Source organism: Anabrus simplex, chromosome 6, assembly GCF_040414725.1.
Source record: "Anabrus simplex isolate iqAnaSimp1 chromosome 6, ASM4041472v1, whole genome shotgun sequence".
In the NCBI taxonomy this organism is placed as follows: domain Eukaryota; kingdom Metazoa; phylum Arthropoda; class Insecta; order Orthoptera; family Tettigoniidae; genus Anabrus; species Anabrus simplex.
In genome coordinates, this window is record NC_090270.1 from 335,119,337 (window position 1) to 335,140,515 (window position 21,179).

The window sequence follows — 21,179 nt, forward strand, 5'->3', positions numbered from 1 at the left end:
GTTGGACCTTGTACTCACACTTAGTTCTTCCCTGATTACTTACACATACGTTATTCGAAGGGCGACGGCTACAACTCAGTGCAGCAATAAGAGAATGATAATCTTGAATATCTCTATGGTGTGTGGTAATAAGCTTACTTTTGACAACATATCGTATAAGTTCTGGGACAAGGAGATTGGCGTTCGGTTTCCCCATTAAATTTTAGGTTATATAATTCTACTCTGGAAATAAAACGATAAATTAATTTGATAGAACAAAATATATTCTTGAAATAATTTCAATAAAAATAGTGAGAACTGCTGCGATAAAACAGATGAGAATACAAAAGTACGACATTGCAACTGAAAAAAGCTAGGCATTAATTTGAATTCCTCTTGACCAGACATTTAACAATTATACACGAAATTTATCCCTCACTGGTTCACTTGACTGTACCTTCAACACTTTGAGTGTAATTACGACGTATTTCTTTGATCTGGTGTTTACTGTAGATGTATCAAGCCTAATTTGGTGATGTATCATTTTTGTTTCACTGACGACTAAGTATCCATGTGACTGTTTCTTCTCCATCCAGATAACTTCTTGGTAAGTCTGTCCTGTATGGCTTCATGGCAAGCCTATCCTTCTATAACTTCGTGGCAAGCTTATCCTTCTATGACTGTATGGCTAGCCTTTCCTTCCAACTGCACTGGCCAACTAACTGCGGCCTCTCCTTCCAATTGACTCCCTCACTGTTCACTTATCCATTTGACTTCTTCACTGTTCACATTCCGTTTGACTAATGACTAATGACCGACTGAGGTCTCTCCATCCCGTTGACTCGTCACTGTTCACTATCCATTTTACTTCTTCACTGTTCACCTTCCGTTTGATAAATGACTCACGCTACAAGATACAGCCGGCTTATATAGACATTAGTTGACACATCTACGCAATCTCCAGAAATAACTATGATCTACTCCCACCCTGCTCAAACTGTTACACACTATGGCGAAATTGCCTGCGGCACCTTGGGTTTCTCAAACAAAGTGAACTCACCGCTAAATACGCACGATAACAGAGCGATGACTCGGCAGTTACTCCAGCAGTATTTCGAAATGTTACAATGTCACAAGTTATTGCACACACTAAATCCACATCTGATATACAGCAAGTCTTACTTTACATGTTTTTAGTGTTAATCTACACACACGTATATATATATAATTTAACTACAATCACGCAAGCGACAATCATTGCAGAATTGAATTGAACAAGAATAATAATAATACAATAATAGTAATCTCACAGATAAAATAATAATAATACTAATAATAATAATAATAGCTGCAGTCGCTTAAGTGCGGCCAGTATCCAGTAATCGGCAGTTAGTGGGTTGGAGCCCACTGTCGGCAGCCCTGAAGATGGTTTTCCGTGGTTTCCCATTTGCACACGAGGCAAATGCCGGGACTGTACCTTAATTAAGGCCACGGCCGCTTCCTTCCAATTCCTAGGCCTTTCCTATCCCATCGTCGCCGTAAGACATATCTGAGTCGGTGCGACGTAAAGCAAATAGCAAAAAAATAAACATATCACTTTTTAACGGGATTTGAACCGTTACAGCGACAAAGTGGCTGAACGCCCAAGTCCAAGATTTTTACCAGGAGGGAATATTCAAACGCATCCCACGAAGCGACAACTGACTAAATCGATTCGGAGACTAATAACCTACCGTAATGCATTTACTATCAGTTGACTGTATTGGTGGTATGAAACAAAATGTACACGTTTCACTATTTTTTGATCACCCTTCGTATACGAGTTGCGAAGCTCTGTATGCTATCTTTCAGCTGAGGCGACTACAGCGCTCCAAGCCGCAAGCAGGAAGAAACGCTGTACGTCCATGATCGTGTAGGCTACAGCCGTACTGCACTCAATATATTAGGCAAACGTGTGTGGTGCTGTAAATTGCTCCAGTCACAAGAAGAAATAACCGGGATTGTCTTTCTTTAGATTTTCTAAGCAACTGCATGTGAATTTAATTATTAAGAAGCTAATTGTGATAGTTAATAGCCGCAGTTTCGATTGTCCGACTCATTGAACAAGAATGGTCAGCGTCGAGGCCTTCGGTTCAGAGGGTCCCGGGTTCGATTCCCGGCCGGGTCGGGGGTTTTAATCGATTAATTCTTCTGGCTCGGGGACTGGGGGTTTGTGGTTGTCCCAACACTTTCCTTTTCATATCCAGACAACACTCTACACTACCAACCACCACAGAAACACGCAATAGTGATTACATCCTTCTATATAGGGTTGGCGTCAGGAAGGGCATCCGGCCGAAAAAGGGGGCCAAATCCATATGTGCGACCGAGCTCGCACCCGCGACACCACATATGTGGGAAAAGCTGTGGACGAAGAAGTAGAAGATGAAGAATGACCGCAGATTCGATTCAGGCTCAGTCCGGTAGTGAAGGTGCTCATATACGTCAGCCTCGACGTAAAACTAGTTAGTGGGATGGAATATGATGATAATGATCATGATGATGTAATGATGATGATGCATGTTGTTTAAAGGGCCTAACATCTAGGTAATTGGCCTCTAATGGTACGAAATGTAATGAAAATTTAAAATTCCATAATTCATCCACTCACCAAAATTCAAAACTTGATGATGAAGAATGAATGGACGAATACGATTATAAAGAATCAGCGCATCCAACTAAGAATATTAAAAATAATTTCAGAATCATCCCACTGACTAGAATTCAAGAAGACGACGATGAATAATGATTATGAACTTAAAACAATCAGTGGATCCGACCCGCAATGCCCGCCTTCCCACAAAGTAACTTAAAACAATGGTATATGCTGACCAAGGGGCTGCTACCGATGCACAATCCTGAAAGGATGATGCTTGTAGTCTAAAGGGGTCCGAAATACAGGTCAACGGCCCCTCATAGTGGTACTTATCGCTAGTAAAGTAGAACCATGGTATTTCCCATGTACCGGTACTAATCAATTATTATTATTATTATTATTATTATTATTATTATTAATATTATTATTATTCTACCGCTTTTCCCACGACTGTGGAGTCGCGGGTGCAAACGGTGTCGCACATGTGGATTTGGCCCAGTTTTATTTATTTATTTATTTATTTATTTATTTATTTATTTATTTATTTATTTATTTATTTATTTATTTATTTATTTATTTATTTATTTATTTATAAAGTGACGAAGTTAGGGCTCTTGGCCCTCTCTTACACATAGCCACAGACAATTTTTAGTCATTTACGGCATTAATATAAAATATCACAGTAATCAATTACAGTTAATGAGACAAGACGAGTAAGTCAGATGAGGACTAACAATAATACAATTAATTAAGATTACTATTGATGAAAAAATTATGGGATCAATAGAGAATGTATAGTAAGAAAAGGAAATCAAATTAATACCTAAAAAGCATATCTACTAACTGGGTTAAAGGAAAACTTATTCTAATATTAGGCAAAAAATAACTGATTATTAATATGTTGCAATCTAAGTTCACAAAAAACCATGTTACTATCTTATCTGTTTCTAGGAATAGTGTATAGTCTTAAAATAAGAAGAGTAAAACCGTAAATAGGATAGCCTAGGATACTTAAATCTACTGTAATACGTAATTTTTCGTTTCATTCACACGTCATTCACTCTTACATTCCTTCTAGTCAACTGTATGCACTCTGGATGAATTTATGGTAGACTGTTTTAAACGGCAAGACTTTTTAATATCCTCCGGGATCGTATTCCATTACCTCGAAGCGGTGACCAGGAATGAATGGCTGCACCTATTTCAAGTAGTGATCCGGAATGAGTGTTAATTTTGTGGAATGAAGGAAGAAGCCTAAAATTGGACTACAGATAGGCGGTGCTGTTTGTAGAAAGCAACTGATAAACTAGGGTCATTTGCTGGGTTTTCCTACGGTCGTTTAAGCGTGACCATCCGAACTTTTAGTAGTATGGTGTTATATGGGAATAATGTCGGAAGTACAGTACCGGTCAAAAGTTTAGGACCACATTGAATAATCATGAAGTTCCATCTAGAACCTACAATTTTGCTACTAGACCTCTGTATCACTTTTCCTGAGCTCTTGCATCTAATATTCTATACATCGCCTAATTTCAGTGATTTACGCCAAGTATTGTATAAGTTATACAATTTTAAATGTTATAAGGTCACATCAGAATCTCAACATTTTTGGAAATATTATGTACTGTATCCTCTAATTGGTTTCAAGTATCGCCACCAAGATTCTTGTAGAGACTTAGCAATAGTTAGAGGTCATTTTAGTATAAATATGAAAATTCCGAAAAAATGCGGCATCCATTTTTGTGGGTTAATGTTTTTTTTTTTTTTTTTCAAACCAGTGCTAAAATAGTCAATTTTTCCTTGTTCTTGTCATAGGTCTCAGTGTGAGCTATCCACATCAGAAACGTATTCTTGGATGCCATCCATAGAGTGCAAATGAAACTATCAGGGCAGATAAGTTTGACGCCGATAGCTCACACTGAGACCTGGGGCCATACATGAAAAAGGCAAAGAATAATCAACAATTTTGGCCCCGGTTCAAAAAAAAAACCACGAAAAAAAAAAAACATGCCGCATATTTTAGGATTTTTTATATTTATACTAAAATGACCCCCAACTATTCCTAAGACTACAGAAAAATCTTGTTGGTGATACTTGCAACCAATTAGAGTATTCAGTACATTATATTACCAAATTTTTTTATTTTTTGTTGTGACCGTCCAAGAGTTAAAAATTCATAACTTCTACAGTACTTGAACTGACTCAATGAAATCAGGTGACATATATTCTATTAGATGTGAGGTATCAGAAAAAAAATTACAGAGGTCTAGTGGCACAATTTTAGGTTCTAGATGACATTTCGTGATTTCTTTATGTGGTTCTAAACATTTGATCGGTACTGTAGAAGGATATCGAATGCAAGAGTTCTGTACACGTTGTAGTTTTGCTGCTTGCTCACACGTTTACGGCCAGTTGTCCCGGAGCCAGTCCTATGTGGAAGAATATATTGGTGTTTCTGTGGTGGTTGTGTTGTACGAATATGAAGAGGAAAGTACTGGGACAAACACAAACACCCCATCCCCAAGCCAGAAGAATTAATCAGACGCGAATTAATTGAACCCGGGGCTCTCTGAAGTGAAGGCCTCAACGCTGACCATTGAACCCAAGAAGTCGGACATTATTCGTATAGTTGGGGACAAAACACGACGGCCTCAGTTCCTGGAAGCGAGCTGGAAGCCAGCAGTCAATCACACCTCGCACCCTGCTGAGTTAACGAGTTCTAAGTGATCCTTGTTTGTTTTGGAGAGGCTACCAAACCACTTTCTTCCTCACTCTCTGTAGTATTTACTCTTTCTTCGTGTAGAGTGCCGTAGCCGATTTGGCAACTCGGGCTGCAGTAGAGGTAGTAAATCCTATAAGCCGCTAATAGACACCGAGCTGCCGCTGGAAAGTAGTGGTGTAAGGCGAGGTCATGATTTGTCCCCAACTATAGTACCTGTTTCTTAGCCCACTGGATAACAACAGAGGGTAGTGTTGATCAGACATTCCGCAGGATAATCATTAAAGTTTAAAAGTTGGTGGCACTGCTGTGAGTTATTGTGTCCCTGGTAGTCATAACAAACACAGCATTCACTGTCACGACATCGTGCTGCCTTTTCGTGAGTACTTGGGCGCATGGCAGTACTCATACCTCCGTTACCCCGCACCATGGTTCGATCAATTTATTCGGCGCCTTAGCGCGCCACACGTTTGCAGGTGTTTGCTCGGAGGAGTTGCTTTCATTCCAGCTCAGCCAAACGCGAATACAGTAGCCACAGATACTTAAACTTTTACAATTAAAACGAATAGTGCAACTGTGAAGTGGTGAATGTGTTAGATTTTAAGTAAAAACTTAAATGCTAAATGTTAAATCTGTTTTATTCTTCAAGGTCATGTTTCATAAATTCCTCTTATATGCAAAGAGAGCGCAGCAACTTGCAAAATCTGCAAGTAACTAGCAATGGCTTTGATACTTATCGATGTGGGGCAAGATGCCTTCTTCCTGTATCATTACAAGTCATATTTGTACGATAAGTTTTTACAACACCATAGCAGGAGAGAAAACATGATTACATAAAAAGGAACAATATTTATTTAATATCCGCGAGTTTTAAAATATTCAACTAACATTTTCTATAAAAAAGATGAAATGTGTATTTTGTGTTTATTTGTTCCTGTCGTGTTAAGTGTTTAGGAATGATACAGACAATCACTCATTCTTCACCATTTAATATGGACACAAGCACAACCTCACTGCCACCAAAGTCAGCAGAGGAGCGACTGATGGTGAGTACATTTTATTAATTTATTTACTTTCAATTATCCGGGACTGCAATTTTGGGTTCGAATAGCTCAATCAGGTGTAACTTCAGGTAGTCATTCTGAACGTGTATTCATCTCATTGTATATTTCTCAGGTGACCTAAACTTATTCTAGGATTAATCCTTATACCGTCTAATAGTAATCCAAACCAAAACCCCATGGCATTACAGCCCTTGAAGGGCCTTGGCCTACCAAGCGACCGCTGCTCAGCTCGAAGGCCTGCAGATTATGAGGTGTCGTGTGGTCAGCACGACGAATCCTCTCGGCCGTTATTTTTGGCTTTCTAGACCGGGGCCGCTATCTCACCTTCAGATAGCTCCTCAATTCTCATCACGTAGGCTGAGTGAACCTCGAACCGGCACTCAGGTCCAGGTAAAACTCCCTGACCTCGCCGGGAATCGAACCCGGGGCCTCCGGGTAAGAGGCAGGCACGCTGCCCCTACACCACGGGGCCGCCATCTAATAATAACAATAATAATAATAATTCCTGCTTAACACTTTTACCTTCAGGGTTGGTTTTTTCCTCCGACTAAGCGAATGATCCCACCTCTGTTGCCCCAAGGGCGGTATCCTGGAGCGTAAGACTTTGCGTCAGGGGATACTACTGGGGAGAATGGCCAGTACCTTGCCCAGGCGGCCTCGCCTGGAATGCTGAACAGGGGCCTTATGGAGGATGGGAAGATTGGAAGGTATAGACAAGAAAGAGGGAAGGAAATGGCCTTATCCTTAAATTAGATATCCATCCCGGCATTTGTCTGGAGGAGAAGTGGGAAACCATGAAATACCACTTTGAGGATGGCTGAGGTGGGAATCGAACCCCTCCACTCAGTTGACCTCGCGAGGCTGAGTGGACCCCGTTCCAGCCCTCGTACCAATTTTCAAATTTCGTGGCAGAGCCGGGAATCGAACCAGGGCCTCTGGGGGTAGAGGCTAGTCACACTAACCACTACACCACAAAGCCGGACATTAATTTATCTACTTTCAATAATCCCAAAATGGAATTTTTGATTCGAGTGGCTCAATCCAGTATAAATTCAACCCGTTGCGTATTTCTTAGGTGATCTTAACATCTTCTGGGATTAATCCTTATACCGTCTAATAACAATAACATACATACATACATACATACATGCATACATACATACATACATACATACATACATACATACATACATACATACATACATACATACATACATACTCTGCAAGCCCCTGTCAATGTTGTAAACGTCGCCACAATTCTCTATTTGCAACACATTTAGTTCTATACCTCTTATCTTTAGAAACTGAGTCTAACCATCTTCGTCTTGGTCTCCCTCGGCTTCTCTTACCCTCCAGAACAGAGTCCATTATCCCCCTAAGTCATATATCCTCCTCCATTCGCCTCACATTACCCCACCACCGTAGCCGATTTTGTGCATACAGCTTCACCCATCGAGTTCATTCCCAACTTAGCCTTTATCTCCCCATTCCGAGTACCCTCCTGCCATTGTTCCCACCTGTTTTTATCAGCTATCATTCTCGCTACTTTCATGTCTGTTACTTCTAACTTATGAATAAGATATCCGGAGTCCAACCAGCTTTCGCTCCCGTAAAGCAAAGTTGGTCTGAAACCAGACCGATGTAAGGATAGTTTCGTCCGGGAGCTGACTTTCTTCTTACAGAACACCGTTGATCGCAACTGCGAGCTCACTGCATTAGCTTTACTACACCTTGATTCAATCTCACTTACTATATTACCAGCCTGGGAGAACACGCAACTTAAATACTTCAAAATATCTACTTGTTCCACCTTTGTATGTTGAACTTCTCTGCTACTGACATCAGTTTAGTCTTCCCTATGGGAATCAACATCTATATCATTGATAGCCAAGCAGGCACCAATTTTTGGTAAAGAGACAAAGTCTCTCATTGTGCATTGGCACTGCCGGTAGCTCCAAGTAGCCTACGCAGTGGCCTCCACGGTATGCACTAGCCAGCGTCTTGGTAGGTGTGCTAGGCACCAACTGATGAGCCCAACCTAGCACACGAGGGTGAAACGCTGGCAACAAGGAATGAGTTAGCTGGAAAATTTATAATGTCCAATAACGGACCATTTATATTGCTTTTACTTATATATTACTCTGTACAGAGTAACATCATCTGCAAAAAGCCTTATCTCCGATTCCACTTATTTGATATATATAAGAAAAAATGAAAGTCCAATAATACTGCCTTGAAGAATTCCCCTCTTAATCATTGCAAGGACAGATAAAGCTTCGCCTACTCTAATTCTCTGAGATCTATTTTCTAGAAACTTAGCCATCCATTCAGTCACTCTTTTGTCAAGTCCAATTGCACTCACTTTTGCCAATAGTCTCCCATGATCTACCCTATCAAACTCCTTAGACAGGTCAATCTCGATACAGTCCATTTGACCTCCTGATTCCAGGATATCTGCTATAACTTGCTGGAATCCTACAAGTTGAGCTTCAGTGGAATAACATTTCCTAAATCCTTCTATCAAACCAGTTATTAATTCCGCAAACATGACTAATATAATCATTAAGAATAGTTTCCCAGGCTTGCATACAATGCATGTCAAACTGACTGGCTTATTTTCATTTTCTTTACGTCGTACCGACACAGATAAGTCTTATAGCGACGATGGGATAGGACAGGCCTATAAAGTGGAAGGAAGCGGCCGTGGCCTGAATTTTGGTACAGCCCCGGCATTTGCCTGGTGTGAAAATGGGAAACCACGGAAACCCATTTTCAGGGCTGCCGACAGTGGGGCTCGAACCCACTATCTCCCGATTACTGGATACTGGCCACACTTAAGCGACTGCAGCTATCGAGCTCGGTCCTGTAATTTTCAGCTTTATGTTTATCACCCTTTCTTTATACACAGGGGCTACTATAACCACTCTCCATTCATTTGGAATAGCTCCTTCATGCAAACAATAATCAAATAAGTACTTCCGATGTGGTACTATATCCCAAACCGTTGTCTTTAGTATATCCCCAGAAATCTTGATTCCAGGTGCTTTTCTAGTCTTAAACTTTTGTAGCTTACTCTAAATGTCATTGTTGTTATAGGTAAATTTTAATTCTTCATTAGTATTAGTCACCTCCTCTATCTGGACATTATCCTTGTAACCAACAATCTTTACATACTGCTAGCTGAATACGTCTGCCTTTTGAAGGTCCTCGCATACACACTCCCTTTGTTCATTAATGATTCCTGGAATGTCCTTCTTTGAACCTGTTTCTGCCTTAAAGTACCTATGTATACTTTTCCATTTTTCACTAAAATTTTTATGACCGCCAATTATGCTTGCCATCATGTTATCCTCAGCTGACTTCTTTGCCACATTCAATTATTCAATTTCCTAGTAAGTTCTTTCAATTTCTCCTTACTTCCACAGCCATTTCTAACTTTATTCCTTTCCAACCTGCACCTTCTTCTTAGTCTCTTTACTTCCCTGTTATAATATAGTGGATCTTTACCATTCCTTACCACCTTTAAAGGTACAAACATTCCTCAACAATTGCTTTAAACCCATCGCAGAGTCTGTTTACATTTTAATTTACCGTTTACCACCGAACATAGTTCATTTTTAAAAACTCCCTCATGCCTGTTTTGCCAGTCATATGGTACTGCCTAACGGTCGTAATTTTAATACCTTCCTTTCTTTCACATTAATTTTAACTACGACAAGAACAGCTTCGTGATCACTAATACCATCTATTACTTCGGTTTCTCTATAGAGCTCATCTGGTTTTACCTGCATCATATCCAGAATATTGATTGATATACTTCAACGCCTTAACGATCATGGTTTCAAGGAAGGCTAAGAAGAAGAAGAAGAAGAAGAAGAGGGAGAAGAATAATAATAATACACTAACCCGACTCCTTGGCTGAATGGTCAACGTTGTTGCCTTTGGTTCTGAGGGTCGCTGATTCCATACCCGGCCTTGGCGGGGATTTTAATCGAGTCTGATTAATTCTTCTGGCCTGGGGATTGGATGTTTGTGTTTTTCCCAACACTTTCCCGTTCATCTTCAGACAATACACAATGCTACCAACTAGCACGGAAACACGCAATAGTGGATACTTCACGTCACATAGGGTGGGCGTTAGGAAGAGCATCCTGACGTAAAACAGGGCCAAATCCACACTTGCTACACCGATCACACCCGCAACTCCCCAGGTGTGGAAAAAAAGCTGTGGAATAAATATAAGAAGAACACTGATGGCTTTTTCGGTTTACGGGGATACCAAGGTGACGGAATTTTGTCCCATAGGAGTCATTTTACGTGTCAATAAATCTACCTACACGAGGCCGACATATTTGAGCACCTTCAATAAACCTCGAACTGAAACAGGGTGGAGCCTTCCAACTGGGTACAGAAATCGCATGAAATAATAATAATAATAATAATAATAATAATAATAATAATAATAATAATAATAATAATAATAATAATAATAATAATAATAATAATAATAATAATATGAAAATTAAAACCTACAACCTGTTTTCCAGTCATTGACCGAGTCGGGGATGTAATGAATGAATCATGTATAGGCTATTAGTACGATGGGGTCGCCACTCCCAAAGTGATTTATTAATGACTGATAGATGCTATGAAATGAGTATGGAGAGTGTTACTGGAATGAAAGTTGACAGGGAAAACGGGAATACCCGGAGAAAAACCTGCCCCGCCTCCACTTTGTCCAGCACAAATCTCACGTAGAGAGACCGGGATTTGAACCACGGTATCCAGTGGTGAGAGGCCGACGCGCTGCCGTTTGAACCACGGAGGCTCTATAAATAATACTAATACTAATACTAATAATAATAATAATAATAATAATAATAATAATAATAATAATAATAATAATAATAATAATAATAATATTAAAATCTCGAAATGCAAAAATTATACACTATCAAACTGTTATTAGATCTGAAGCATTATATGCAGCGGAAGGTTTAATTTCTCGAACACATATCCTGCTTGAAAAATTGGTAATAAAGGAAAGGAGGATTATCCGAAAAATTCTTGGTCCCACCCTCAAAGATGGGGTTACAGACTTCTGAGCAACTTAGAAATATATACCCACACTAAAAAGATATCAAGTGTAATCTGGAAACGGAGGATAACTTTTTATGCTCATCTCTTCAGATTGCCAGCTGAAAGAATGCAGGCAGATCCAAAGAGATGCGGTGAGACTGAAACTTTGGCTCACGTCTTAGGATCTTGCCCATTCAGCGTATGCCTGCGGAACACCATACACCATCACAGCCAGTCTTCCTTGGGCGATACGCTACGTTGTAAAGGGTACGTAGTACACGAAGACCATGGCCTCGCAGTTGGCGGTGGGACGAAACTAATCGACATGATCACCTTCAAACCCGGGAGCAAAGAAGGTTTCATTCTCGACCCGACTGTCAGATTTGAAGAACATGCACAACAGTCCGTTGACATCGATGAAGAGAAAATTATGATATATTCACCAACTATTCCATATTACCTCAATAAGTACAACCTTGAGGACATCAGGTCCTAGGGCTTATGCAGGGTGCAAGGGGCAGCACTCCTAAACTACTGGTCAACTACTTAGGGCGCGTTGGTGTACCGAATGAGACCATCGTGAGCTGGGACACACAAACATTAAAAGACTCGACATCGATCTTAAGGCATCACCTCTACGCTCCAGCCAATTAATTCCATCAATTAAGTAATTTACCTGCTGCTTCTTTCTTTTCTGTACATTATGAGTACTCTGTTCAAAATGTATCGTATCGTAGTCCGTTTACCCTCCAGGGTTGGTTTTTCCCTCGGACTCAGCGAGGGATCCCACATCTACCGCCTCAAGGGCAGTGTCCTGGAGCTTGAGACTTTCGGTCGGGAGATACAACTGGGGAGGTAGACCAGTATCTCGCCCAGGCAGCCGCACCTGCTATGCCGAACAGGGGCCTTGTGGGGGATGGGAGGACTGGAAGGGATAGACAAGGAAGAGGGAAGGAAGCGGCCGTGGCCTTAAGTTAGGTACCATCCCGGCATTTGCCTGGAGGAGAAGTGGGAAACCACGGAAAACCATTTCCAGGATGGCTGAGGAGGGAATCGAACACACATCTACTCAGTTGACCTCCCGAGGCTGAGTGGACCCCGTTCCAGCCCTCGTACCACTTTTCAAATTTCGTGGCAGAGCCGGGAATCGAACCCGGACCTCCGAGGGTGGCAGCTAATCACACTAACCACTACACCACAGAGGCGGACTGTTCAAAATGTATACTGTATGATATTGTTTGTTGGTTGGCAAGCTCAGTCATTTGAGGAAGAATACATATTATTATTAAACTATTACAGCCTCCGTGGCTCAGACGGCAGCGCGTCGGCCTCTCACCACTGGATACCATGGTTCAAATCCCGGTGACTAAATATGAGATTTGTGCTGGACGAAGCGGAGGCGGGACAGGTTTTTCTCCGGGTACTCCGGTTTTCCCTGTCATCTTTCATTCCAGCAACACTCTCCATTCTCCTTTCATAGCATTTATCACTCATTAATAAATCACCTTGGGAGTGGCGACCTCACTGTAATAACAGCCTATATATGTTTCATTCATAACATCCCATACTCGGTCAATGACTGGAAAACGGGTTGTAGGTTTTCATTAAACTATTGTTATCCTACCTGTGATCCTACTTCAGATGCCTTTGCTGGCAAGACCTAGTTTTCTCAGTGCATAATGTCTTTTGATAATGGCTAGAGCAAATTTGTTACTTTCAATAACCTGTCTCAGTCTCATCCTTGCCTTTGGCAACATGAAAGTGACTGAGGTGTGAGTGATGCTAGTAATGCAGCCACTCCCTGTCATGGACGGTGTGAAAATATTGCTCATAAGGTAAGTTGGTGCGTTCATTTTAGTGGGCTTGGCAGACTGATATGTAATAGCAACTTCTGGCTCAGTGAGGAAAGCAACGGGAAACTACCCCACTTCTCATTTCCCTAGTACGCCTCTACAGTGACACCTAGGCCACCTATGACAGGTGATGGTGGAACTGTTGAGGATCAAACCAGCCTCCGCGCTGAGCACTTAACATACACACATAGACATCCTACTTCAGAAGTCTCAAAATTATTCCTCCTTGGTTGGTAGAGATCAATAAGGATCTTTTAAATTATGGAACCACACAAACAGACACTCAACTCCGAGCACCACTCACATACAAACTACTCGTAATGTTAAGCTCAACCTATAGTACTGTAACCCGTAGTGCTAAGCACTGGAAATAGTAGTGTGTGAATTTGTATAGATGATGCTGGACTTAGAATGTTAAACTACTAGTATTTCTTGTAATATTTTCTTTCCATATAATGTCTTGTTGTACTTTTGTTGTTGTAGTTTATTTTGTTGTTGTAGTTTATTTTGTTGTTGTTGTTGTTGTTGTTGGCCATTTACGTTTTAAGTTTACTTTATTATCACACTACTGTAGTGATCATTCCCACCAGGATATTTCCCAATTGCAATGCATTTGTTTTCCGCCTCTGTGGTGCAGTGGTTAGCGTGATAAACTGCCACCTCCGAAGACTCGAGTTCGATTCTCGGCTCTGCCACGAAATCTGAAAAGTGGTACGTGATCTGGAACGGGGTCCACACAGCCTCTGGAGGTCAACTGAGTAGAGGGGTATTCAGTTCCCACCTCATTCATCCACGAAGTGGTTTTCTGTGGTTTCCCACTTTTTCTCCAAGCAAATGCTGGGATAGTACGTAACTTTAGGCCACGCCCGTTTCCTTCCTTCTTCCTTGCCTATCCCTTCCAATCTTATCTCCCCCCACAAGGCCCCTGTTCAGCGTATCAGGTGAGGCCGCTTGGTCGAGGTAGTGGTCCTCCTCCCCAGTTGGATCCGCGACCGAAAGTTTCATGCTCCAAGCACTGCCCTTGAGTCGTAGAGGTGGGATCCCTCGCTGAGTCCGAGGGAAAATCCGACCATGGAGGGTCAATAGATTAAGAAAGAAAAGAAAGAAAACGATGGATTTGATAATAATAATAATAATAATAATAATAATAATAATAATAATAATAATAATAATGGACGGATTCATCAAGAAGTTCCAACTCGACTGAAGGATGTCCATTCTGATGTGTGGAAGAAAGCACACTCCAAAAAGTTGAAAATCTGGTGGGCCCTCAAGAAGAAAAACAGTTGAGATCTCGTGGTCCTCAGTGACCCTAACGATGAATGAAATGAAAATCCAGAATCTGTTTCCAGTCATTTGACCTGGTCAGGATTACAAGGAAAGAAGCCCCCATGTAGCAGCGAGGATACGAACTGTGCCGGCTGCCGAAGCCTGTCGCACTCCTCTGGGGCAATAATATTAATGACTGACAGATGAAATGATATTGGAGAATGTTGCTGGAGTGAATGATGACAGGGAAAACCGGAGTACCCGGAGAAAAATCTGTCCCAACTCCGCTTTGTCCAGCACAATTCTCACATGAACTGACCGGGATTTGAACCACGGAACCCAGCGGTGAGAGGCCAGCGTCCTGCCACGTGAGGCACGGAGGCTTACCCTAACGATGGATAAGAATAGGAAGAATATTGTCGTAAAGCTCCGCCGCACCTACTGCGTGTAGGCGCCACTTAGGCCGCTTGTACGATCTGATTGACTACTAATTAGCTAACTTGTAATCAATTTTGCTTAGCAGACACCGAGTGCGTCCACAGAGATATTCTATAGACAGACATAGTATGCCATGGAGTGCTCAATTGATTGCCGTATTTGTTCTGCACTTTAAACATTCGCCTACCTCTGCCGTGTTTGAACCTAATGGGTTTCAGCGGCCAACACTCTACCATTAATCCATAGAGGAATAAAAATACAGGACTTCATGAATGTAGCTCTAAAACAAGGTCAGAGTTACATAGTAGTGCATGCACCAAGCAACAGCAACCAATATTTCTCGATACAGGCAGGAACAACAATAATCATCACCATCCAACTCCAGTGTGGTGTACAATTCGTCGCCACTTCTCCCTGTCAAAGTGGAGTTTCTTTTCCTCTATGTCCTCCCACTTTAAATTCCTTTTGCTGACCTCCGATTTCACTGTGTTATTCCATCAATTGCTCGGCTTCCCTACTGGCCTCTTTCCTTTCACTTCTCTGTCAAAGAAATTCCTTGCTGTTCTCGTTCACTCCATCATCATAACGTATCCTCATCGTAGCCTGCTTCTTAACCAATGTGGAGATTAACGCACAATAAGCTTGATGAGTCATCTCTTGAAAGTGTTCTTGAGATGATGCACAGACGAAAGTGCCGTTAGTCTTTCCAAATACATACTTTTAAGTGAAGCCTATTTAACAGTTTGATACATTTGTTCTATAGTCTCTATTTAAACTATCCTCATCCAACCCAAGATTCTGTGCCGTGGCTTTCTATCAGCAAGTAGTCACAACGCCATGACAGATACCATGTTATAAAGATGTTGTTCTTTGACCTTCCTGTTTTAAAAATTGTACAGAGCTGGCAGCATGGTCTTACAGACCGAATGCCAAATTGTTAACAAACAAAAATTGTACGACGTAATGGAATACTTGGTAATGGTGATCCTCCTCATAGGTGTCTTCCATGTTCCTCTTTCCTCTTGCCTTTTTTCCCTTAATGCTTTCTCTGAAGTCCTTAATAGCTCCTTCCTAGCATTGTACAGTGTGATGTCCAATGATAATATTCATCTTCTTCAGCACCTCACTTGACAAGTTGCTGTCAGTGCAGCTTCATAAACAACAGGGCCGGCCCGAGTGGCTCCTTCGGTTGAGGTGCTTTCCTTCTGACCCCAACTTGGCTCGGTCCGGTGGTATTTGAAGGTGCTCGAATACGTCAGCCTCGTGTCGCTAGATTTCCTGGCACGTTAAAGAACTCCTGCGGGACTAAATTCCGGCACCTCGGCGTCTTCGAAAACCGTAAAAGTAGTTAGTGTGACGTAAAACAAATAACATTATTATTATTATTATTATTATTATTATTATTATTGTTATTATGTCCGACTCGTTGGCTGAATGGTCAGCGTACTGACCTTCGGTTCAGAGGGTCCCGGGTTCGATTCCTGGCCGGGTCGGGGATTATAACCTTCATTGGTTAATTCCAGTGGCCCGGGGACTGGGCGTTTGTGTTGTCCCCAACATCCCTGCAACTCACACACCACACACAACACTATCCTCCACCACAATAACACGCAGTTGCCTATACATGGCAGATGCCACCCACCCTCATCGGAGGGTCTGCCTCACAAGGGCTGCACTCGGCTAGAAATAGCCACAAGAAATTAATTATTATTATTATTGTTACATAAACATCAAAATAAAGTGTAGTAATGGATGTGAAAACATTTTCAGGAAATCTTGACCAAATCACACAAATGTTGTTGTCATTTGTAATTGTGGGTTTATCCGCTGAAATATGTTTCCAGAAACGCAATATCAGAGAGATCCCTGGAATCAAGCTTTTTCTTTCTAGCATAGAATTTGTTAAGCCATGCTTACGTTTATAAGATCCATGGGTCATTTCGCATTATTATATTTATACTACGGATCATGTGTACGGGTTGGTTCCGAAACTAGTGAAGTAGCATACAATAATTATTCACATGGAGAGTCTTACCTTTCGTCATATTTCTAGTAATGATAAATAAATACAGTAATCCTTCCCTTTTTTTCAGGTTGCTGTACGAATACGACCACTGAAGCAAAATGAGGGGTCTCGTGTACTGCACATGGTGGACCACAAGGTGAGTTTCTAGTTTAAGAAACCTCTTCCTTATTAATGTTAATCTGCACGCTATATTAGTAGTTGTACTGAACGATGACAGAAAGCTTAATTTGGCTGAGATCTCAGCAGTTTGTATTAACTTGTTGCTTGATAGTAAATATCTGGCTGGCGTTAGCATATGATATTCAACGATTGTAATAACTATAATAATTATTATAAAAATAACCGAGCGAGTTAGGCGAGCGGTTAGGGGCGCAAAACTGTGAGCTTGTATCCGCAGCCCTCAGGATGGTTTACCCTTGTTTCCCATTTTCACACCAGGCTAATGCTGGGGCTGTACCGTAATTAAGGCCACGGCCGCTTCCTTCCCGCGCAAATTTTCAACATTTGAAGATGGGATGACGTGTTTTTAAGGAAAGTATACCCTTCTCACTTCAGTTAATACCAAACAAGTTAGCTCAATGCGTTATGACACGTCCAGTTATGGTGATAATGGTGATGATGCATGTTACTTGAAGGGACCGAACATTTAGGTCATCGGCCCCTAATGGTACGAGATGAAACGGATTTAAAATATGATGATGAAGATAATGATTATGAACTTAAAGTAATCAGTGCATCTAATTCGCAATAAGTTATTTTCTTATGAAAATTGGATTAAAATGGAAAAAGGCATTGTCTTTGGAATGAAATCACATACTTCAACATTTTAAAAGTTTTTAAACACTTCTCTTTTTCAGTCTGCTTTACGTCGGACCGATACAGATAAGTTTTATGGCGACGATGGGATACGAAAGGGTTAGAAGTGTGAAAAAAGCGGCCGTGGCCTTAATTAAGGTATAACCCTAGCATTTGCCTGGTGTGAAAATGGGAAACCACGGAAAACCATCTTCAGGGCTCTTGACTGGCGTTCGAACCCACTATCACACAAATGCAAGTTCACAGCTGCTGCGCGTCCCTAACCGCACAGCCATCTCTCTCTGTATTTTTTAAAACACATTAAAATACACAAAAACAGACTAAAACAGAACGGAGGGAATAAAAAAGTAGTTAACAATAAAATAAGAATTTTAAAAAGTGTATATTTTAAACGCGATAAAACAAGCCACTATCCCTCATAAAACGGATGACGAGGTCTGCTCACTGCTCGTCATCTCGTAGAATGAGAGAAATGGTACTAAGAAGTTTAAGACGACAGCGCAGGTCGGTGAGGTCCACGGACTCCGTAAGGACGTCTGTTGTAGTCAGACGACCGCCGTAAGTACACACCAAGGGGTCTTCTCCCTTCAGTAAGTAAGAATGCGAATGTGACGCAATACCACTGCTTCTCTCCGAGAAACACGAAAGGAAGTCTTCCATAACTTTGTAGTTCCCTTAATCGTTCTCAGCTTATTTGAAAGAGGGATGGCCTGCTACTCCGTCTCCCAATGGGACATGACCAAATGTCTAGCAATTATGGCTGCTAGCTCTGTACTTGAGAGACAGGTGGGTTCGAAACCCCGTCGGTCATCCTCGAAATGGTTTTCCGTGGTTTCCAATTTCAACTTCAGGCAAATACCGCGATGGTACCTTTCTCAGGGCAACGTTTTGAGCGATTACAGCTGCCCACTTCCTTTCAATTTCCAGACCATACAATTACACTTGCACCCACAGACAACACCCTGACGCAGCGGCGCCCCTGGTGGGTTGTACCGGGAAAAGCAGCAACAGGCATGGTAAGTCGAGTATGTCCTCAGATACTTCCGGCACTTAAAGTCATACGATAAAACATCAATTAACTGCAAGCAATTCCTGTTTTTTCTTACAATACACCTTTCGTCGCATCGACACAGATAGGTCTTATGGTGACGATGGGATAGGAAAGGGCTAGGAGAGTGAAAGAAGCGGCCATGGCCTTAATTAAAGTACATCCCCAGCATTTGCGTGGTGCAAACAAAAGGGACACCGCAGAAAACCATCAACAGTGGGGTTGCAACCCACTATCTCCCGAATGCAAGCTCACAACTGCGTGACCCTAACCGCATAGCCTTCTAACTCCAAGTCATTTCTGCGATTTGAGCTTTGTCACTTCAACCGCCCTTTTGATAAGACAATGGGCTGCAAGTTCACTCCCTTGCAGTTCACAAGCGAACTAAAACAATACAAGACAAGATATCGCAACACAGCGCATCACTCCACGCGGAACTGACTAGAAACAGTCGACCAGCATTCTGAGGTTTTCATTGGATACCACATGGCTCTGGCTGGTGCGGCATGAGTCAAAGAGTATTTCGCCCTAGTCTACTGATCTTTAACGTTTAGAGAAACACAGGAACACGCCCTGGCGGTCTTTGGTCGCTGGTAGTAACTAAAACCACCAGTAGCGTCGTATACCTTAAAAGTATCTGAACCTGGCATGGTGCGATAATCATTGTGTCGTGCAGCGGAGATAAGCTACAGTAACCTTGTCACTTGATGTCATGTCTAACGTAAAACTGCATGCCATACTGTCATACTCACAAATACTTAATCCAAGTTTTGCCCTTTTAAAGGTTAAGTCAAAAAGTAATTTCTCTGTTTTATTGCTCAGAAATAAAGAAAAGATTGGTACTCTTTTATATTAGTGATGCCATCCGTAGATCACGTGTGCGCAGTACGGATACCGGTACACCGTTCTAAATGTGTAATTGGTAAGTTCTTGTCTTATGTGTTGGTGTGATTTTGACATGAAAATGTCTTATGTCTGGGGGTCATCCGAAAATTTGTATAACGTAACGCAACAAAATGTGTGACGGAAATAATGTCACATTAGTCGTTATCGTAGGCCTTGGTCACCAAAGCTGTTGGGGCTGTGGATTTGAATAATAGAGTGTGTTGAAATAGAAAGTGTACCGTCAGTGACGTCACATTAGTCGTTACCGTAGGCCTTGGTCACCAAAGATGCTGCGGCTACAAGTTAAGTTCCTTTGATGTAGAGTTGCAGTTCTACTTTATATAACGTTGAGTTTCTTTTATTGAAATACATATTCATGATCATTAGCTTTTCGCAAGGGGAAACGTTTCTTTCTTCTTTACATATCTGCTGTACTTGAGTGTGCCTTTTGAAAATATTCAGTGAGGAAGAAATAAGCCCATGCAATGTGGTGCGTGTCAGTGTGGGACTCACGTTGCGAATCATGAGGCCATGTCTGTTAGTTTATTGCAATAGATAATTTTGAATCTTGATACTGTGGATGCGTCCGGTCACGCAACCGGGTGTCGACCACCCCCGATGTCTCTCGACTAATATCACTACGTAATTGTCCGCCTAAGTAGCATAACTGTTTCCACTAGTAGCTGCTGTTCTCGGAGGCCTGTGTTCGATTCCTGGTACTAGCAGAGATTTAAGAATGACAGGAAGACTGGTATGTCGTTAAAATAGCACGTGCAGCTCACCGACATTGGGCGTTGATATGCTATCCGGGAGGTTTTCTGGCATCTCGGGAGCCTGTGTTGGTGTGAGTGTTAATATTTTGTCAATTTGCTTTACGTCGCACCAACACAGGTAGGTCTTACGGTGACGCTGGGATAGGACAGGCCTAGCATTTGCCTGGTGTGAAAGTGGGACACCACGGAGAAATATCTTCAAGGCTGCCGACAGTGGGGTTCAAGCTGACAGCTGCGTGATCCAAACTGCGCAATCACTCGCTCGGTGTGTGTGTGTGTGTGTGTGTGTGTGTGTGTGTGTGTGTCCTTAGTTTTAGACCAGCGGGCAGTAGTGGTAATGAGGATGGTTTCATTTTATAGCTCTATTGTTGCTTTGAAGGGCAGAACTAGCTGCATCTTATACGGGTATATTCGTTCCACCCATTGATGGCAAACAGATGCACAAGTCCGTGAAAAAAGAAACATGCCCAAAATGATGAAGGTACTGAACGAATCATCGCGTTAGGAGGTGAGCACAGTGATCTGATTTCCCTTTTTTAGGCAGAAAGCATAGAACTTGGAAACATTCGCATAAGGATTCTTTCTATATTTCTGA

General features: G+C 41.7%; 2 protein-coding genes across 3 annotated transcripts in view; one reads left to right on the forward strand and one right to left on the reverse strand.

The window, feature by feature from the left end:
* Window positions 1-21,179, reverse strand: part of LOC136875792 (putative inorganic phosphate cotransporter) — a 280,776-nt gene that overhangs the window by 127,263 nt on the left and 132,334 nt on the right. The gene's annotated exons all lie outside the window — the stretch shown is intronic.
* The window catches only part of LOC136876016 (kinesin-like protein KIF19), a 379,867-nt gene that overhangs the window by 1,627 nt on the left and 357,061 nt on the right, over window positions 1-21,179 (forward strand). Inside the window, exon 2 of the mRNA XM_068228307.1 lies at window positions 17,130-17,198. Within this exon, the coding sequence (XP_068084408.1) occupies window positions 17,130-17,198 (69 nt within the window). The remainder of the gene's footprint in view (window positions 1-17,129; window positions 17,199-21,179) is intronic.